General features: G+C 37.8%; 3 protein-coding genes across 6 annotated transcripts; all 3 read left to right on the top strand.

Moving 5' to 3' along the window:
* The first annotated feature begins 339 nt into the window (after positions 1-339).
* LOC113059755 (GA-binding protein subunit beta-2-like) lies at positions 340-6,207 on the top strand. Of its 2 annotated transcripts, none has more exons than XM_026228327.1 (8): positions 340-514; positions 1,287-1,394; positions 1,481-1,648; positions 1,730-1,924; positions 2,043-2,193; positions 3,518-3,682; positions 3,754-3,872; positions 3,959-6,207. In XM_026228327.1, exons 2-8 carry the CDS (start codon positions 1,287-1,289, stop codon positions 4,316-4,318), a joined length of 1,266 nt encoding a protein of 421 aa, XP_026084112.1. In that variant the 5' UTR covers positions 340-514; the 3' UTR covers positions 4,319-6,207. The 2 variants fall into 2 exon arrangements, with proteins under 2 accessions (XP_026084112.1, XP_026084110.1); XM_026228325.1 differs by having other exon boundaries at positions 3,515-3,682.
* A 137-nt stretch (positions 6,208-6,344) lies between these two features.
* On the top strand, positions 6,345-8,286 carry LOC113059756 (elongator complex protein 6-like). Of its 2 annotated transcripts, none has more exons than XM_026228329.1 (8): positions 6,345-6,482; positions 6,641-6,787; positions 6,868-6,946; positions 7,031-7,101; positions 7,181-7,305; positions 7,394-7,598; positions 7,701-7,853; positions 7,938-8,286. In XM_026228329.1, exons 2-8 carry the CDS (start codon positions 6,734-6,736, stop codon positions 8,058-8,060), a joined length of 810 nt encoding a protein of 269 aa, XP_026084114.1. In that variant the 5' UTR covers positions 6,345-6,482; positions 6,641-6,733; the 3' UTR covers positions 8,061-8,286. The 2 variants fall into 2 exon arrangements, with proteins under 2 accessions (XP_026084114.1, XP_026084113.1); XM_026228328.1 differs by having other exon boundaries at positions 6,349-6,498.
* Positions 8,287-8,732: 446 nt separating this feature from the next.
* LOC113059752 (succinate-semialdehyde dehydrogenase, mitochondrial-like) lies at positions 8,733-16,222 on the top strand. 2 transcript variants are annotated; one of them, XM_026228317.1, is made up of 11 exons: positions 8,733-8,823; positions 9,197-9,439; positions 9,804-9,887; positions 9,966-10,136; positions 10,249-10,365; positions 10,696-10,839; positions 10,915-11,058; positions 11,767-11,925; positions 12,067-12,230; positions 12,493-12,551; positions 15,435-16,222. In XM_026228317.1, the coding sequence occupies exons 2-11, from the start codon at positions 9,215-9,217 to the stop codon at positions 15,644-15,646; spliced, it is 1,479 nt and encodes a 492-aa protein (XP_026084102.1). In that variant the 5' UTR covers positions 8,733-8,823; positions 9,197-9,214; the 3' UTR covers positions 15,647-16,222. The 2 variants fall into 2 exon arrangements, with proteins under 2 accessions (XP_026084102.1, XP_026084101.1); XM_026228316.1 differs by having other exon boundaries at positions 8,739-8,823; positions 9,135-9,439.
* Positions 16,223-16,257: the final 35 nt, after the last annotated feature.

Below are 16,257 nucleotides of genomic sequence, written 5' to 3'. Positions count from 1 at the left end.
TTTTTCCAGAAATATAAATATTACAATTGCAAAATAATAACAATTTCTCTGAAGTGACACAATGCATTATCATCTAATGCAAAATTGCACATAACAGATTGTGGTTTTTAAACTTAATCGTTGGAAAAGTTAGCAATCTCAGGATTCCTGTCGTGAAGAAAGATATTTAAATTGTAAAATAACAAATTGGAGGAAACGTATTTGCTTAAATCTCTTAATTTTCAAAAGCATAGAAAAGTTATCTCCCACTGGTTATGCAGTAGGGGGCACTACAAACACCTCAACTTTTAAACACCACCAAAGAAGAACCAATCAAATATTTGTATTTCCGGTACCGTTCGTGCGCCATCTTTGACGACAAAAATCCCCATCTATGTTATGTTTGTTTTCAAAAAGTATTGAAAAGTATGATAGAACACTAAATCGCATTAAATAGCCGAAGCATACGCCTGGTCTCCACCGTATCTAACGTGTTATTATACATTAAAAGTCTTCGGGAGACATTTGTGGCGAGGTGAGCAGCAGAAGTTTTGCTTTATTCTGTTTACTAGCAACTGACTGCAGGAGTTTGATAACTGTCAGTAAAAAGATATTTTAATTAAATATTGTATAGGATATTGGCGATATAGGAACTCTAGACGATCACATGACAATATGAAGAGTTATTTTTTAACTTAAAAACTTAAGCGAAAATTAAACACAACTTGTTGTAGATGATAAATTTAGTCATATGTTTTTAACTTGCCAGATTATTAGCGTGCTCATGAAAATAATACATATTTACTGTATTATGTTACTAAAATCTCGTTAGGTATAACTAAGGATAATATATTTATTGTTATAATTATTGTGAAACAGATTACTAAACTGTTATTTAAATATTAAATAATAACACTGCATAAAGTAAATAAACCTGGCTGTGCGTGAAAATGTGCGTCCAGTAATTTTGTCAACAAAAGCATGAAACCTTTCACTGGAACTTGCCTTATTATAAAATGATTACCATTTCCCGTCCTGTCACTGATAATGTATTCTGTCTAACGTTAATGTACACATCCGCTTCCTGGCGCTTAAAAACACTCTGTCCTTATGGAACACAGTCTTATGACTAATATAACCACAGTGTCATTCAGCATACAGTTTGTATAACTGGAACCCATTTCCTGCTTTACATCTTTTGGGCATTTTCTTTGAAACACTGCACCTTGGTTAAACACCCCACGAATGGAAGCACATTTTCAGTCTCAACATTCACTATATTCTGATGCTTCTGATTGCATGATTAGATGTCGCTTGTGGATTTGGGAAAGCGTTTGTTGGAGGCAGCACGCAAAGGACAGGATGATGAAGTGAGGTCACTTATGGCCAATGGAGCTCCTTTTACTACAGACTGGGTGAGTCGTGTTTACTGCTTGTTGCTTATTGTCTGCCATTTATAACCAAGATTTAAATATAATGTGACTATGGTAATATGTTTTAGCTGGGAACCTCACCGCTTCATTTAGCAGCGCAGTACGGGCACTACTCCACTGCTGAGGTGCTTCTCCGTGCCGGTGTGAGTAGAGATGCCCGCACTAAAGTGGATCGGACCCCCCTCCACATGGCTGCGGCAGAGGGCCACTCAAGCATCGTTGAGCTGTTGGTCAAGGTAAGAACAGATGAATGGAGAATAGTATTGGATTTTTTTCGTACTTTTTGTTGAGTTATCATAATTGTTATACCTGAACAGAGTGGAGCAGACATCAATGCCAAAGACATGCTGAAAATGACCGCCCTGCACTGGGCTACAGAACATGGGCACAGGGGAGTCGTGGAGCTGTTGATCAAATACGGCGCTGATACTCATGCCCTCAGCAAGTTTGAGAAGACGCCTTTTAACATTGCAGTGGACCGAGGAAACACAGAGATGATGCTATTGTTACAGGTAAAATCATCTGATATCATGGCACAAAGTAAAATGCACCAGCTGTTGTGTAATTAGAGTTTATAGGCAAAATCAGGCTGCAGTCTTAAACCTCAATGTTTTTTTATCATTGTTCTAGGAGGGAATGCAGAACCAAGTTAATATGAATCCAGAGAGGACTATCCTAGGCAGCACATCACCCGCCACATCCAGCCCTCAGTTCATCATCTCTTCCTCTGGAGTCGTCAATCTCTCTGATATTGTTCTCACTAATGCTAAGGCTAACGCAGGTATGGGTTTAGTTCAGTTTTGTTTCCATGCTTGTCAATAGTGAATGAATGACAACATTATTGAAATTGGTTTACATATTTTTTTATTAAAAAAAAAGTTATTGTCAATATGACAATGGCTGTGCCATCCTGTTCTTTCCGTCTGTTCTTTCCATATAAATTGTAATTTTGCCCCTAGTATATTCAATGTGTTGGCTTAGTGCAAGAAGTTTTCCCACATACACTAAAACTTTCTCTAAATCAAAGAACCCTTAAAATATTATTACCAGTCACACAAAAATTATAAGCAGCAAAACAGTTTTCACCATTGATATTAAAAACTAATATTTCTTGAGCACCATATCAGCATACTAGAGAATGTTCTGGTGGCTCATGTGACACTGGCTACATTTACATGCAACCAAATAATCTGTTTGTAATTGGATTGATGGCTCAATCCGATTAAAAAGCCTTCATATAAACACCTTAATCGATCCGATTGAGATTGATCGGAATGAGATTTTGATCTGATTGAAGGGGGTGGTAAATATTAATTCTGCTTTTAAAAACAAATTAAGAAACTGTGTTGGAGAGTGTTTATTATGTGCAAACAGTGAGAAATTATGTGTGTGCGCGCATGTAGAAAAAAAAAAATATTTTCCCATTTGAAACTTGTGACATATAAATGCACACATCAACCTGATCACTTTATTTAGCATTCATGTAAACACTACATTCAGATTCATCAGTCGGAATGAATTCAGTCCAATTGAATGTAAACGTACCCACTAAAGACTCAGCTTTACAATTCAGCTTTGCCATCACCAGAATACATTAACAATTAAATATATAAATATAAAATATATTAAAATAGAAAAGTTATTTAAAATTGTAATAATATTTCACAATAAAACAGTTTATTTATTTGTATGTATTTTATTTGTCAAATAAATGTAGCTTTGGTGAGCATTAGACACTTATTTCAACTACATGAAAAACCGACCTCATACTTTTGAACAGTAGTGTAATTATTACCACATGTTTGAAAAACAAAAACAAAACTTTAGGCGTACTTTGTAAACCTATGACGATTCATTTTTCCTTGGGATACAGTATTAGAAAATGCAAAGGTTCGTGTGACTTTGACTTAAATTGCGCTTAAAATTGGTCCGCAATTCATAACAAAATTACCAACCAACTGGCATTTTATTTACCCACTAAAAACAATTTTTCTTGCATTTCATGCTTGGTGAATATTCATTTTGCAGCAGTATTTAATTGACCGCTATTATGCTATATTTGTGTATTTCTCTTTTGTTAACAAACTGCTGCTATATCCCAGCAGGAGCTGCAGAGACTGGGATTGCTGCTGATTCGGTAGATTCTGCCATCCAGCATCTTGTAGGGGAGGATGGCCAGAGAGTCATCACCATAGTAACCGACCAACAGGGAAACCTGCAGACTGGCAACTTGGGACAGAAATTCTTTGTCACAATGCAGGGGCAGCAAAGTGAGTAGATTTATAGTTTACAGACATCGATGCAGTATTTGTATTGTAACATACCTGTTGTATATATTTAGTGGTTGCAGTGCCAGCGGGTCAGATTGCAGAGGAGATCATAACAGAGGACACCAAACCAGTCCCAACACGGAAGCGGAAATTTGAATCAACCGTCAACCACACAGATGTTAAACACAAGGTCTGACGAGCAGAGATTCTGATTTAAATCATACTCTTTGGAATGCAAAATCAATTTGAAAGTTAACCATTTGGTGTTTTCTGTAGGAGCCCACTGAGAAGGACAGTCGGGAACTACTGGAACGGCAGCTGAAAGAAGCAAACAGAAAAGCCCAGGAGTACAGACAGCAGTTAATAAGAAAGGAACAGGAAGCTGAGGAGTACAGGCTTAAACTAGAGGCTATTGCCAACGGGCAGACCAATGGCACCAGCACAGAGCCCCAAGAGGAAGTGGTGCTCCAGGAAGAGGAAGAGGAAGAGGAGGAGGTGGTTGGCGAAGAGGAAGTTGTCATGTTGCCAGAAGGGGCCATCATCATTAAAGAGGAGCCCCTTGACTCAACAGCAGGAGAAACAGTAACGCTAGTGGAGACTGCAGATATTACAGCCAGCTCAGAGAGTATGCCATAGGAGCAAACACTCAGGAATTACATACACTCTAATCTGTGTGCCTGGAGTGTGACATTTGTATTTATTTATTGTAAATCATAACCTTTTGTTTTTATACTTCTTTTTTCCTCATTGCATTCAGTTTCTGTACAAACCTCTACAAAGATGTAGCCTGAGTTGTATTTAGGTGGCTTCAGCGATGCGGAGTAGCTCAGATTGACTAAATAGGAAGACCAGACGTGTCTTTTTAATATACAGCAGTGCAAGTTATGGAAGTTTTAGTGATAATGCTTTTCAATCAAGCCCTGTTATGCACCTCTAATGCATACTGTACTAGAAGTCAAAACCATATTGTACTTAAAAGAATGTTCTGGGTACACACAATTTTGACTAGTAAAGTTTTATCTATAAAAAAAAAAAACATTCAAGTTACTTTGCACTTTGATAAAAAATAAACTGGGACAGTTTTCTGGAGGTGAAGCTGATATTTTTGTAAAATCACCTGCATTAAGGAATTAATATGAAATGTTTTATTTGAGATGCAAAATTGGCCTTTTTAAAAGATATTCAAGGTCATTGAACCATGGAAATATTGTGCAAAAATGACTGGGTTTACTAGCTTAATGCTGATTGCCTGGTGGAGTGTTGAGAATTATTATAACCACGATTTGTCTTAAAAAACAAAACTGAAGGTCAAGTCAAAATTGTAATCGCAAATGCAATTAGAGGTTAGAGGTAGAGGTTAACTTGAACTCGGAACATTCCTAAAATAGTGATATAAGACATTTAGAATGAAGGTTAACAATAGATTATATAACGAACAATATTAGACATTTTTCAAGATAAGTTGACTTACGTTATGGCTTTGTGCAACATTGACCTGCTCATACAGGGTGAGACATGTCTTATTGATGCAGTCGGCATTGGGTGGTGTGATAATCCGTAGCTAGCTATGTATTTACTTAGTAACAGACTCATGTATTAGAATACTTTTAGCTGTTTATAAAGATAAGTGACTACTTTCAGAGCTCAATGGTTGTTACATTTTTTTTATTTTTTATCTTGCATCATTTCCTTTGTTCTGTTTTGTTCTGACACTAAATCACGATTTGCATTTCAGTGTTTTGTGCTCTAAAAAATATGCAACATGTCTTTGCTTGCATTTCATGGTCTGGTCCATGTGCCTGATCTGACTTTCCCTGTAAATTTTCCCAGCTGCTTTATAGATGTTAGCAGCTTGTACAGTCAGTCCTTAAGTAAAGTTATATCATCAGTTGCGTCCATGCTTGTATATCAAGGTTTAAAATGTTCTATAGATTTTCTTCTCATAGAAAAAATTTTTGCATTATCTTTGATGTTTTCGAGGTACACAGCTGATGATTAACATTCCATGAATTGAATTTTAAGGGCTTGCATTACCATTATTTTGCAAAACTTATTTTTGCTCTGTACATATGCAAATTTCTAAACCGAAATTATACTATTTATTGAATGATGGGTGATTAATTTGGTCAAGACAATGTTTTCCCCGTTTTTTTCTTGCTTTTTATACATTAAGGATGTCTGTTGTATAGGATTTCATTAACAGTGCTTTATAGGTTAAAACATTGATGTGTTGAAATTCGTTTTTAGGCCTAAACAAGTTATGTTTACACTTTTATTTTGTTGTAAAATTTGACGAGCATAATTAATTGTATTTCAGTGTGTTGGAAGCAAATGCTTAGAGTTCTAACTAAAAGCAGACCCAGGCACATGATACATAAAGATCAACAGTTTGTTTCCGAGTTTTCTTGTTTGTATATTTTTACATATATATTTTTGTAATGAAACACTATCTGGGCCTGTCTTTAGTGCACTTGCAGCTACATTTTTATCTCTGGTCAAAATAAATATTTTTAAGGTTTGGTATATCTACTAGTTTGTTTGTTCTTTAAGGGGGAAAAGAATATTATTTCACTAATTAAAATTAATTATTCATTCGTTTTCCTCATGGGTTACTACCAAAACGCATTTTCGGAAAGATTGTCTTCATGCGGCTTCCGTACCCACGTTGACTAGCATAATAGGCAAACGCGAGATACCTCCATAGACAGTAAAGGATACCTCTTCATATTTATTTGTATATATATATATATATATATATATATATATAAAAAAAAAAACGATGTTATTGCAGGCGGTGCAGGTACGTTACTCTACAGGTACATATTCTCTTCTTATTTTCGAAACTTTAAATACTTACGCAACGTTAATATTAAATTAGCATGTAACATTAAACACAAGAATGCGTGCGCCTTTAAAGCTACATGCTTTGCTTTTGTTTACAATTGTTTTTCTTGCCAGCATGAGAAATACTGAAGAAGATCTGGAGTAGTAGAGAGGGGACAGCAGCATATCCTGCTCAACTGTTGTCAAGTTAATTTCTATATCACAAACATGTTCCCAGAATTGAACAGTATTCTCAATGCCACTCCAGACAGTTTCAAATCGGTAATAATTACATCTCATCACAAGCTTGGAGAAACATATACAATGTCACTGACTCTAACCGTTGTTCTTTGCACTTGTAGAGTGACTTTATCCTGGTGTCAGACAGACGAGCTGATGCATCATTCCTCATTCATCACCATCTGTCTTTCTATTTACGTGGTAAGGGACCTATTGTTTATAGTGAGAAAAATGAATGTATTAATTTGTTTTATTTCCTTTAATTTTAAACTTGTATATTTCCAGCTGGCTGTAAGGTGTGTTTTCTGGGTCTTGTGCAGTCCTTTAGTCATTACAGTGCTGTCGGTCAGAGGCTGGTAAGTTTATATCACCTTGCTCTGTTTAGACATTTTGTTGATGACATTCACATGTCTTGATCGTAATGTTTCTGGGCAGGGAGTGAGTCTGGCCCAGGCAAGAGAGAAGGGCCAGTTGGTGTTTCTTGAAGGACTGAAGAATTCTATCGGAGTTGTATTACAGGAGGACACCAGTCAGGAGACGCAACCCTTGAGTTATCTCAGGCACATATAATTTATGAAAATCTATTTTAAATACATTCGATCTCAATTATTTTTTTCCCTTTAGTGTTATGTGCCTTTTTTTTTCTAGGACCCCAGGTGCTGGACTGGAAGGTCTGTTCAGATTTGTGGACCGTTGTGTGCGTCAGAGAGGAGATGGTGATGCTGGTGAATCATGGGGTCCTCCAGTGTTACTCATAGATGATCTCAGTGTGCTCCTGAGTTTAGGAGTTAGTGTTGGAGCAATACTAGACTTTACCCTCTACTGCCAAGCCACCGTGTGCTCTGAGTTACAGGTGAGTCAGTGTTTTTTGTGTGAGGGCCTAAAATAATGTCAGATGCAGTTGGTTTCATACTGTATTATGATAAATTAACTATATGTGTCTAATGATATCCAGGGAAATATGGTTATTCTGGTGAGATGTGAGGAGGATGCAGATGATGATGAAGAGGGATCAAACCTGCTGCAGAGGGGACTAGTTCATCAGTGTAACTTGGCTTTACATGTAGAGGGGTTACCAACAGGCTACTGCAGGGACATACATGGACAGGTGCATTTTCATGTTAAAGATCACTGTATTAAATGGCTTTGAAGTGAGCTAACTCTTTTGATGTTGGGTTTTTCTTCTTTTTAGATGTCAGTTTGGTGGCGACAGGGAGGAGAGACCATCTACAACCAACGAAAAATATTTCATTTTAAACTCCATGATAAAGGAGCCTCGTTTTTCGCTCGAGGGACTTCTAGTGCTGTTCTCTAAATTTTCAAATGAATACATAAGTTTTCAGACAAACTCTTATTGAAATACTGTCATTATGTAGATGTTTTATATAAATACATATATTTAATACATCACCAGTTGCTGTTGATTTGTTCACTTGTATGCAATTTAGTGTACTAATATAGTGAGTGCTTGTAACATATGTCAAGATCTAGAACAATAATGCATGTTGATGTCGTTGTTTAAAGGAACACGAAAAAAGAAGAGCAAAAAAAAAAAAAATAATAATCGAATAACGTTTTTGTTCTCCTCCCTTGAGGAGACCATGAGGATCTTAGGACATGATAGTTTCTTTAAATTATGAGATTCTGTGTAGGATAAACAGTTGTTTATTATATGTAAAGGAACTTGAAATAAATGTTAAGAATATGTAAATGTAAAATATGTATAATAAATAAATATGTCGCGTAAGTAAAGTTGTCACAGAGGGATCAGCTGTGCATCTGCTGATTGTAACAACCCTGCGTTGCATTCTCGGAAGGGCTCGTCATCCCTGTCTTAATCCGTTAAAAGTTTTTTCTTTTACTGTCTATGTTAATAGTTCGGTTCATGGCTCATTATGAATCGGACATATAACACATGGTTCATTCCGGACTGATTATTGAACGAATCGTTTCGATGGTTTGAAAAGATCCGACTCAATAATGATTCGTTCATGAATCGGACGTCGCTACCATAGACAGTAAAAGAAAGGAACTACCGTCTGTCGAAGTCGGATTGTACTTCCTGCTTTACACTCGCAGTGAGTGAAATGCAAAGAGATTTGCAACACGCAATCCACTGGACAATTATTACTTGATATATATATATATATATTTTTAATCTGTATTTTTGGAGTGACAGCCGAAATTAATTAAGATAAAATTGTATATGTGTGTGTGTAGTGCATGCTACAGTCGATAGTATAATCTAAATAAGGAGAAAATTGATAAAGCGCTTAAAATCGCGTGTTTACAGCAACCACCCTCTTTTCTGTACTGGACTGAGCTTGATTTTAGACTCCTGCAAGCCTCAACCTGCTGACTGACGAACATATACGGTTTTTTTTTTAAGACCTGTCAGTTCTTACCATGGGCAGTTTATATCTCTCAAGAGGTCGGTGTATTCTCCGGCAGGTGTTCTCTGGCTTACCCATGATGCTGCAGCGGCCCTACAGCCTCGGTGTGTCAGCGCAGCTCCTGCGGACTCAAGCCTTCATAGAAGGGCGCTGGGTCTCCGCTGCATCCACGTTCCCCGTGTTAGATCCAGCCACGGGAGAAGAGATCGTGAAGGTGTCAGACTGCGGTACAAAGGAAGCTCAAGACGCTGTCTATGCTGCGTACAAAGCGTTTCACCCGTGGAAGAGTCACACAGCCAAGGTGATTTGTGGGAAATGCACGACAGTAGTATATAGCTCATTAGATCTAATTAATTAAAGGAACGTACGAAGTTAAAAATTACAAAATACCTTGTTTACTACAGTTTCAAAAATGTACTGGGGTAGTACACCTGATAACGAATGATAATACCTTGGTATTTTCAGAACATGGCACTCAAAGGCGCCTAGGGGTAAAAAGACCATTTACTTAGTGCTATGTTTTGCATTGTGACTATTGTGATTATTTTCATGACAATTAAGCAAATTTTCCTTCACACCTCTCATTATTGTAATGTGAAAAAACTATTTGAATAATAAAAAAAAATTAAGATTTAAATGAATGGGATGATGCATGCTCTTTGCAGGAGAGAAGCATTTTGCTGCGGAAGTGGTTTGATCTGATCAATCAGCACAAGGAAGATCTTGCCAAGTTGATCACAGCCGAGTCTGTAGGTATTCTGCACATCTAACGTTTCTATTAACCAGGATTCAGATATTAGTATTGGTTCACTCAAATGTGTGTGCAGGGGAAGCCTATGAAGGAGTCTGTTGGTGAGATGACATATTCTGCCTCCTTTCTGGAGTGGTTTTCTGAAGAGGCCAGGCGTGTGTATGGAGATATTGTCGCACCTCCAGCCAAGGACCGCAAGATCCTGTTACTCAAGCAGCCGGTGGGAGTGGCTTCCATCATTACACCTGTGAGACTTCCTCCTTCATTCTGACAACAGAACACCATCAGACCATAGGGTCAATGAGCTAAATTAAAACTGTCAGCTCGCAGTTGTTATTTTTAATGTTCCAATTTCACAGTGGAATTTCCCTAGTGCCATGATCACCAGGAAGGTAGGCGCAGCGCTTGCGGTGGGCTGCACTGTGGTGGTGAAGCCGGCTGAGGACACGCCTCTCTCTGCGCTGGCCCTTGCTGAGGTCTGTCTGTTTCCATGAAAGCCTGCTTGATTTGACATTTACCAGTCTGCAAGATAGGCAAACTTTATAGATTAACTAGTTTGGGGGTTTGTAAGATTAAAATGTTTGAAAAACATTTTTGAAATAAATTAATTATTCGAGGATGCCTTACATTTTTCTAAAGTGAAAAATACTTTGTAAAACACATTGTGATACTGTTTTATTATTTTGTATTTAACAAAGCATGGCTGTTTTCAACATTGATAATGAGAACCAAATCTTCATATTAGAATGATCTCTTGAACAGTAATGTGTATGAAAGAGTGCATAATGCATTGTATTCTTATCTAGCTGTCAGTTCAGGCTGGCATTCCTCCTGGGGTGTTTAATGTGGTGCCCTGTTCAAGAGAAAAGACCCCTGCTGTTGGGGAGCTGCTCTGCACAGACCCTCTCGTGGCCAAAATCTCATTTACTGGCTCCACAGCCACTGGCAAGGTAAAAATTTCTTTGTGCAGTCAGTATTTAATGTTCACTATAATTTTACACTCACTTAAGTGAATCCTTTTGCAGATACTACTAAGACACGCTGCAGGAACTGTTAAAAGGGTGTCCATGGAGTTGGGAGGACACGCCCCCTTTATTGTATTTGACAGTGCTGATGTAGATAAAGCCGTTGCTGGAGCGATGGCTTCCAAATTCAGGAACTCAGGCCAGGTTAGTGTATTTCACTCTTAAAGCGGTAGTTCACCCAAAATGAAAATTCTGTCACAATTCCTCATGTCGTTCAAAACCCATAAGACCATCATCTTAGGGTTCATCTTCGGAACACAAATTAAGATATTTGTGATATAATCCGAGAGCATTCTGACCCTGAATAGACAGCAACGCCACAGCAACACCATTCACGGGAGAACCACAATGCATGCGTATGATGATGCTGCTGACGCAGGCGTTCTGACGCCGAACAACATTGTTCACAAGCAGAGGAATGCACACGCATGCTTTGTTGTACACTTGTAAATGATGGTGGAGACTGAACGGTAGAGAAAGTATTGATGGTCATATGGGTTTGGAACAACATAAGGGTGAGTAATTCATGACAGAATTTTAATTTTTGGATGAACTTTCCCTTCAAATAAATTTATTTTATGCAAAATATTGCTTATTTTTTTCTGTTTATTTTGGGGAGAAATTTGACCCGCATACATTGACCCTTTGCACAATTTTCAAGAAAGAAAAGTGAATGTTTTTCATAAATAGTGAGTGAAGTAGTGTACTCCAGGTACTCGTAAGGTTTCAGAACCATGGTACTCTTTGAAGTACCTTTTAAGTACCGTGTAAATACTAGGGTGTATTTGACATGTTTGTAACTGTAAACAGCTGTTTTCCATGTCTCACCTGTAATGTGTCTCTCTGCTGTAGACCTGCGTGTGCTCCAACCGCTTTTTGGTCCAGAGTGGCATCCATGATGCTTTCATGGAGAAGCTGGCGAAGGCTATGGATGCCGAACTGAAGGTTGGCCACGGCTCAGAGCCCACCACCACTCAGGGGCCACTCATCAACACTCGTGCTGCAGAGAAGGTGCCTCATGCCCAAAGCAAATACAGCAACTGATGATTCTGTTGGATGCAAACACTAATGTCACTGTCAACAAGCACACATACATATCATGTGGTTAAGATGATGAGTTTAATGGTGTTGATCAGCTGTTGTTTCTTTCAGGTGGAGAACCAGATTGCAGATGCTGTGTCACTGGGAGCAGTCATAGTTCGAGGTGGGAAGAGACTGGAGGGCTCCTTTATGCAGCCCACCCTGCTGTCCAGTGTCAACACTGACATGCTCTGCATGCGAGAGGAGACCTTTGGACCCCTTATTCCTGTTGTTAAGTGAGTTTTTATTATTTATTGTGTTACATGACTTCATGATAACCTCAAATTTAGTAATTTAAAACATTTTATATTTATATATTTATCTAACGATTTCATCATATATTATCAGCATAAAATATTTGAGTTTAATTTCAGTTGTTTAAAAAAAAATTTGGTTTCATTTTGATTATTAAAAATGTAAAATATTTCTTATTTCATTTAAATTTTTTGGCTGATGATGTCTGGTTGTGTCTGCTGCTGATTTCGGTTTCTTCACCAGGTTCAACACAGAACAGGAGGCACTTGCCATTGCCAATGCTTCTCCTGTTGGTTTAGCAGGTTTGTCCGTCTTTGCAAATTAACCAAGTTTTGTTGGACAGTTTTGAGTTTGCCCACTTTTTCCTTCTTGAAAACATTTACAACAGACTACATTACACTACACAATCATTTGACAACAATGCGAATTAACCAATCTTGAAATACTGGAGGGTAAAGGGGAGTTAAAAGACTTTTAATTTAGTTTACATCCTAAACACTATAAAACAACGAAAACAAAGGGGTTATTTTGATTATGTATTTATGATACTAAAATATTATTCTACATGAAAAAGTCTTTGATTATATATATATATATATATATATATATATATATATATATATATATATATATATATATATATATATATATATATATAATCAATGTATATGTGTGTGTGCTCCATTCTATTATATATCAAATTAATACTTTACATATGTATTATCTCAATCACTTGGTGATGGTTGACAAAAAAACAAAAACAAATATATTATAATTGTATTTAAAGCTGCAGTAGGTAACTTTTGTAAAAATATATTTTTTACATATTTATTAAACCTGTCATTATGTCCTGACAGTAGAATATGAGACAGATAATCTGTGAAAAAAATCAAGCTCCTCTGGCTCCTCTGGCTCCTCCCACTGGTCTTATTGCCATTTGCAGAAATTCATCCGCTCCCGGTAAGAAACAACCAATCAGAGCTGCGGTCCGTAACTTTGTTTGTGTTCAAAATGTAGAAAAATGTATATAATAAGCGAGTACACCATGAATCTATTTTCCAAACCGTGTTTTTAGCTTGTCCTGAATCACTAGGGTGCACGTATAATAAGTGTTTATATTCAGCTATTTTAGATTGCTTCTGGGATACCGCGGCGGAGTAACCCAGTACCTCTGTGATTCTTCATAGACATAAACAGAGAGAAGTAGTTCCGGCTACGATGTTCTTCCGCAAGACGCAAACAGTTCTGTTTATTAACTGCTAGAGCGTCAAAAGTTACCTACCGCAGCTTTAATAATATTTGACAATGTTATTGTTTTTACAATATTTTCAAATAAGTGTAACCTTGGTGAGCATAAGAAACCTTTTTTTTAATATATATATATATATATATATATATATATATATATATATGGTTTGCAGATATCTGATATATGATTGCATATACACTCCTGAACAAAATCTTAAGACCAGGGGATGCTTGCAAATTTTACACATTTCGCACTAGTGCATCATAACCGGGTTGTAAGTGCTGCTTCAAAATGCCATAAGAAGAAACAGGAGCAAGAGATAAAAAATAGAGAGTAGGCAATTTATTGAAAACTGCATTTAAGGTCAAACAGGCTGTTCATCAGCTGATCAAAAGTTTAAGACCATAGCCATAAAAAGGTCAAATCTGCACAAAAACATGGCTTTCATGTCTTTGTTTTTCAAGCAGTCATACTGTCAAGATCTTCTGATGGCAAAGGCAAAAAGGCTTTCTCTTTTTGAACGTGGCAGGATTGTTGAGCTGCACAAGCAAGGTCACACACAACGCGCCATCGCTGCCGAGGTTGGACGCAGTAAGACAGTCATTTTACATTTCTTAAAAAATCCTGAGAGTTATGGGACAAAAAAGTCAAGTGGTAGACCCAAAAAGATTTCACCTGCACTGAGCCGCAGGATCCGACGGGTTGTCCGTGAAGACACAGGTCGATCCTCGACCCAAATTAAGGCCCTTACTGATGCTGACTGCAGCCCAATAACCATAAGACGTCATCTGCTAGAGAAGGGCTTCAAGAACAAAAAACGTCTTCAAAGGCCACGTCTCCTCCCACGACACAAACTTGCCCGTTTGGAATTTGCAAGGGAGTACCAAACATGGGACATTGAAAGGTGGAATAAAGTTTTATTCTCTGACGAGAAAAAATTTAACCTGGATGGTCCTGATGGTTTCCAACGTTACTGGCATGACAAGGAGATCCCACCTGAGATGTTTTCTACGCGGCACAGTGGAGGAGGCTCCATCATGATCTGGGGTGCTTTTTCCTTCAATGGGAAAATGGAGCTTCAGGTTGTGCAAGGGCGTCAAACGGCGACTGGCTATGTGGATCTGTTGCAGCGGGCATCCCTCTTGACCGAGGGGCCCCGTCTGTGTGGTAATGACTGGGTCTTTCAACAGGACAACGCTGCAATTCACAACGCCCGCCTGACGAAGGACTTCTTCCAGGAGAATAACGTTGCTCTTTTGGACCATCCTGCGTGTTCCCCTGATCTAAATCCCATTGAGAACATTTGGGGATGGATGGCAAGGGAAGTTTACAAAAACGGACGTCAGTTCCAGACCGTGGATGCCCTTCGTGAAGCCATCTTCACCACATGGACCAACGTTCCCACCAGCCTCCTGGAAACAGTCACATCAAGCATGCCGAAACGAGTGTTTGAAGTGATCAACAAGAACGGTGGGGCTACTCACTACTGAGTCCTTTTTTGACACTTTTAGTTTTGTTGTGAGTTTATTTTTGGGCAATGGTCTTACATTTTTGATCAGCTGATGAACAGCCTGTTTGACTTTAAATGCAGTTTTCAATAAATTGCCTACTCTCTATTTTTTGTCTCTTGATCCTGTTCTTTCTTTTGGCATTTTGAAGCAGCACTTACAACCCGGTTATGATCCACTAGTGCAAAATGTGTAAAAATTGCGATGCATCCCATGGTCTTAAGATTTTGTTCAGGAGTGTATCATATAATCATCTGGTTTATATACTTTTTGTTTTTTGTTTTTTTGGACCAGAAAAATCCTATTGTCCTTTAGCTCCACTGTACCCTTATGTGTCTGAAGGGTCAAGTAAAGCAAAGGGAGCTACATAACTTTTATCACTTGGCTCTTTCTATGGAATTACATTCCAAACTGTTTTCTTTTATCAGGTTACTTTTACTCCAGAGACATCAGTCAGATCTGGCGGGTGGCTGAGCAGATGGAGGTGGGCATGGTTGGGGTCAACGAAGGTCTGATCTCCACCACAGAAGCCTCTTTTGGTGGAATCAAACAGTCTGGACTGGGCAGAGAAGGATCCAAATATGGCATTGATGAGTATCTAGAAATAAAGTACATGTGTTTGGGGGGACTCTCGCTTTAAAGACTAGGGTTACTGGCAGGAACTATGTCTTTATTCAGGACAATCATACAAACATTAATCTATAAAACTCATGTAACATTCTCCTTTTTAATCAGATTTAACTGAATAATGACTATGGAGAGACATTTCACTGTCAGGATCATTTGGATATTTGCTGCAAAAATGTGTACAAATTGTCCTTCCATCATAAGTTACTAATGTAACCTAGTTGCTCTAAAATAAGATTGGCTTACACTGAAAAAAAAGCTTATTTTTTTATGTAAAAATATGTAAACATCCTTGAAGCAAGATATATTTAGTTTTGTGTATTTGGGTAAGATGAGATTTTTTTTTAGATAATAGTTTATTTTTCTTACTACATTTAAAGCGTTAGTTCACCCAAAAATGAAAATGTTGTCATTAATAACTCACCCTCATGTCGTTCCAAACCTGTGACAGCTCCGTTTATTTTTGGAACACAGTTTAAGATATTTTAGATTTAGTCCGAGAGCTTTCTGTCCCTCCATTGAAGCTGTGTGTACGATATACTGTCCATGTCCAGAAAGGTAAGAAAAACATCATCAAAGTAGTCCATGTGACATCAGAGGGTCATTTAGAATTTTTTAAAGCAT

This window comes from Carassius auratus, chromosome 41, assembly GCF_003368295.1.
Source record: "Carassius auratus strain Wakin chromosome 41, ASM336829v1, whole genome shotgun sequence".
Classification (NCBI taxonomy): Eukaryota; Metazoa; Chordata; class Actinopteri; order Cypriniformes; family Cyprinidae; genus Carassius; species Carassius auratus.
This window is presented reverse-complemented; position numbering and strand designations above follow the sequence as displayed.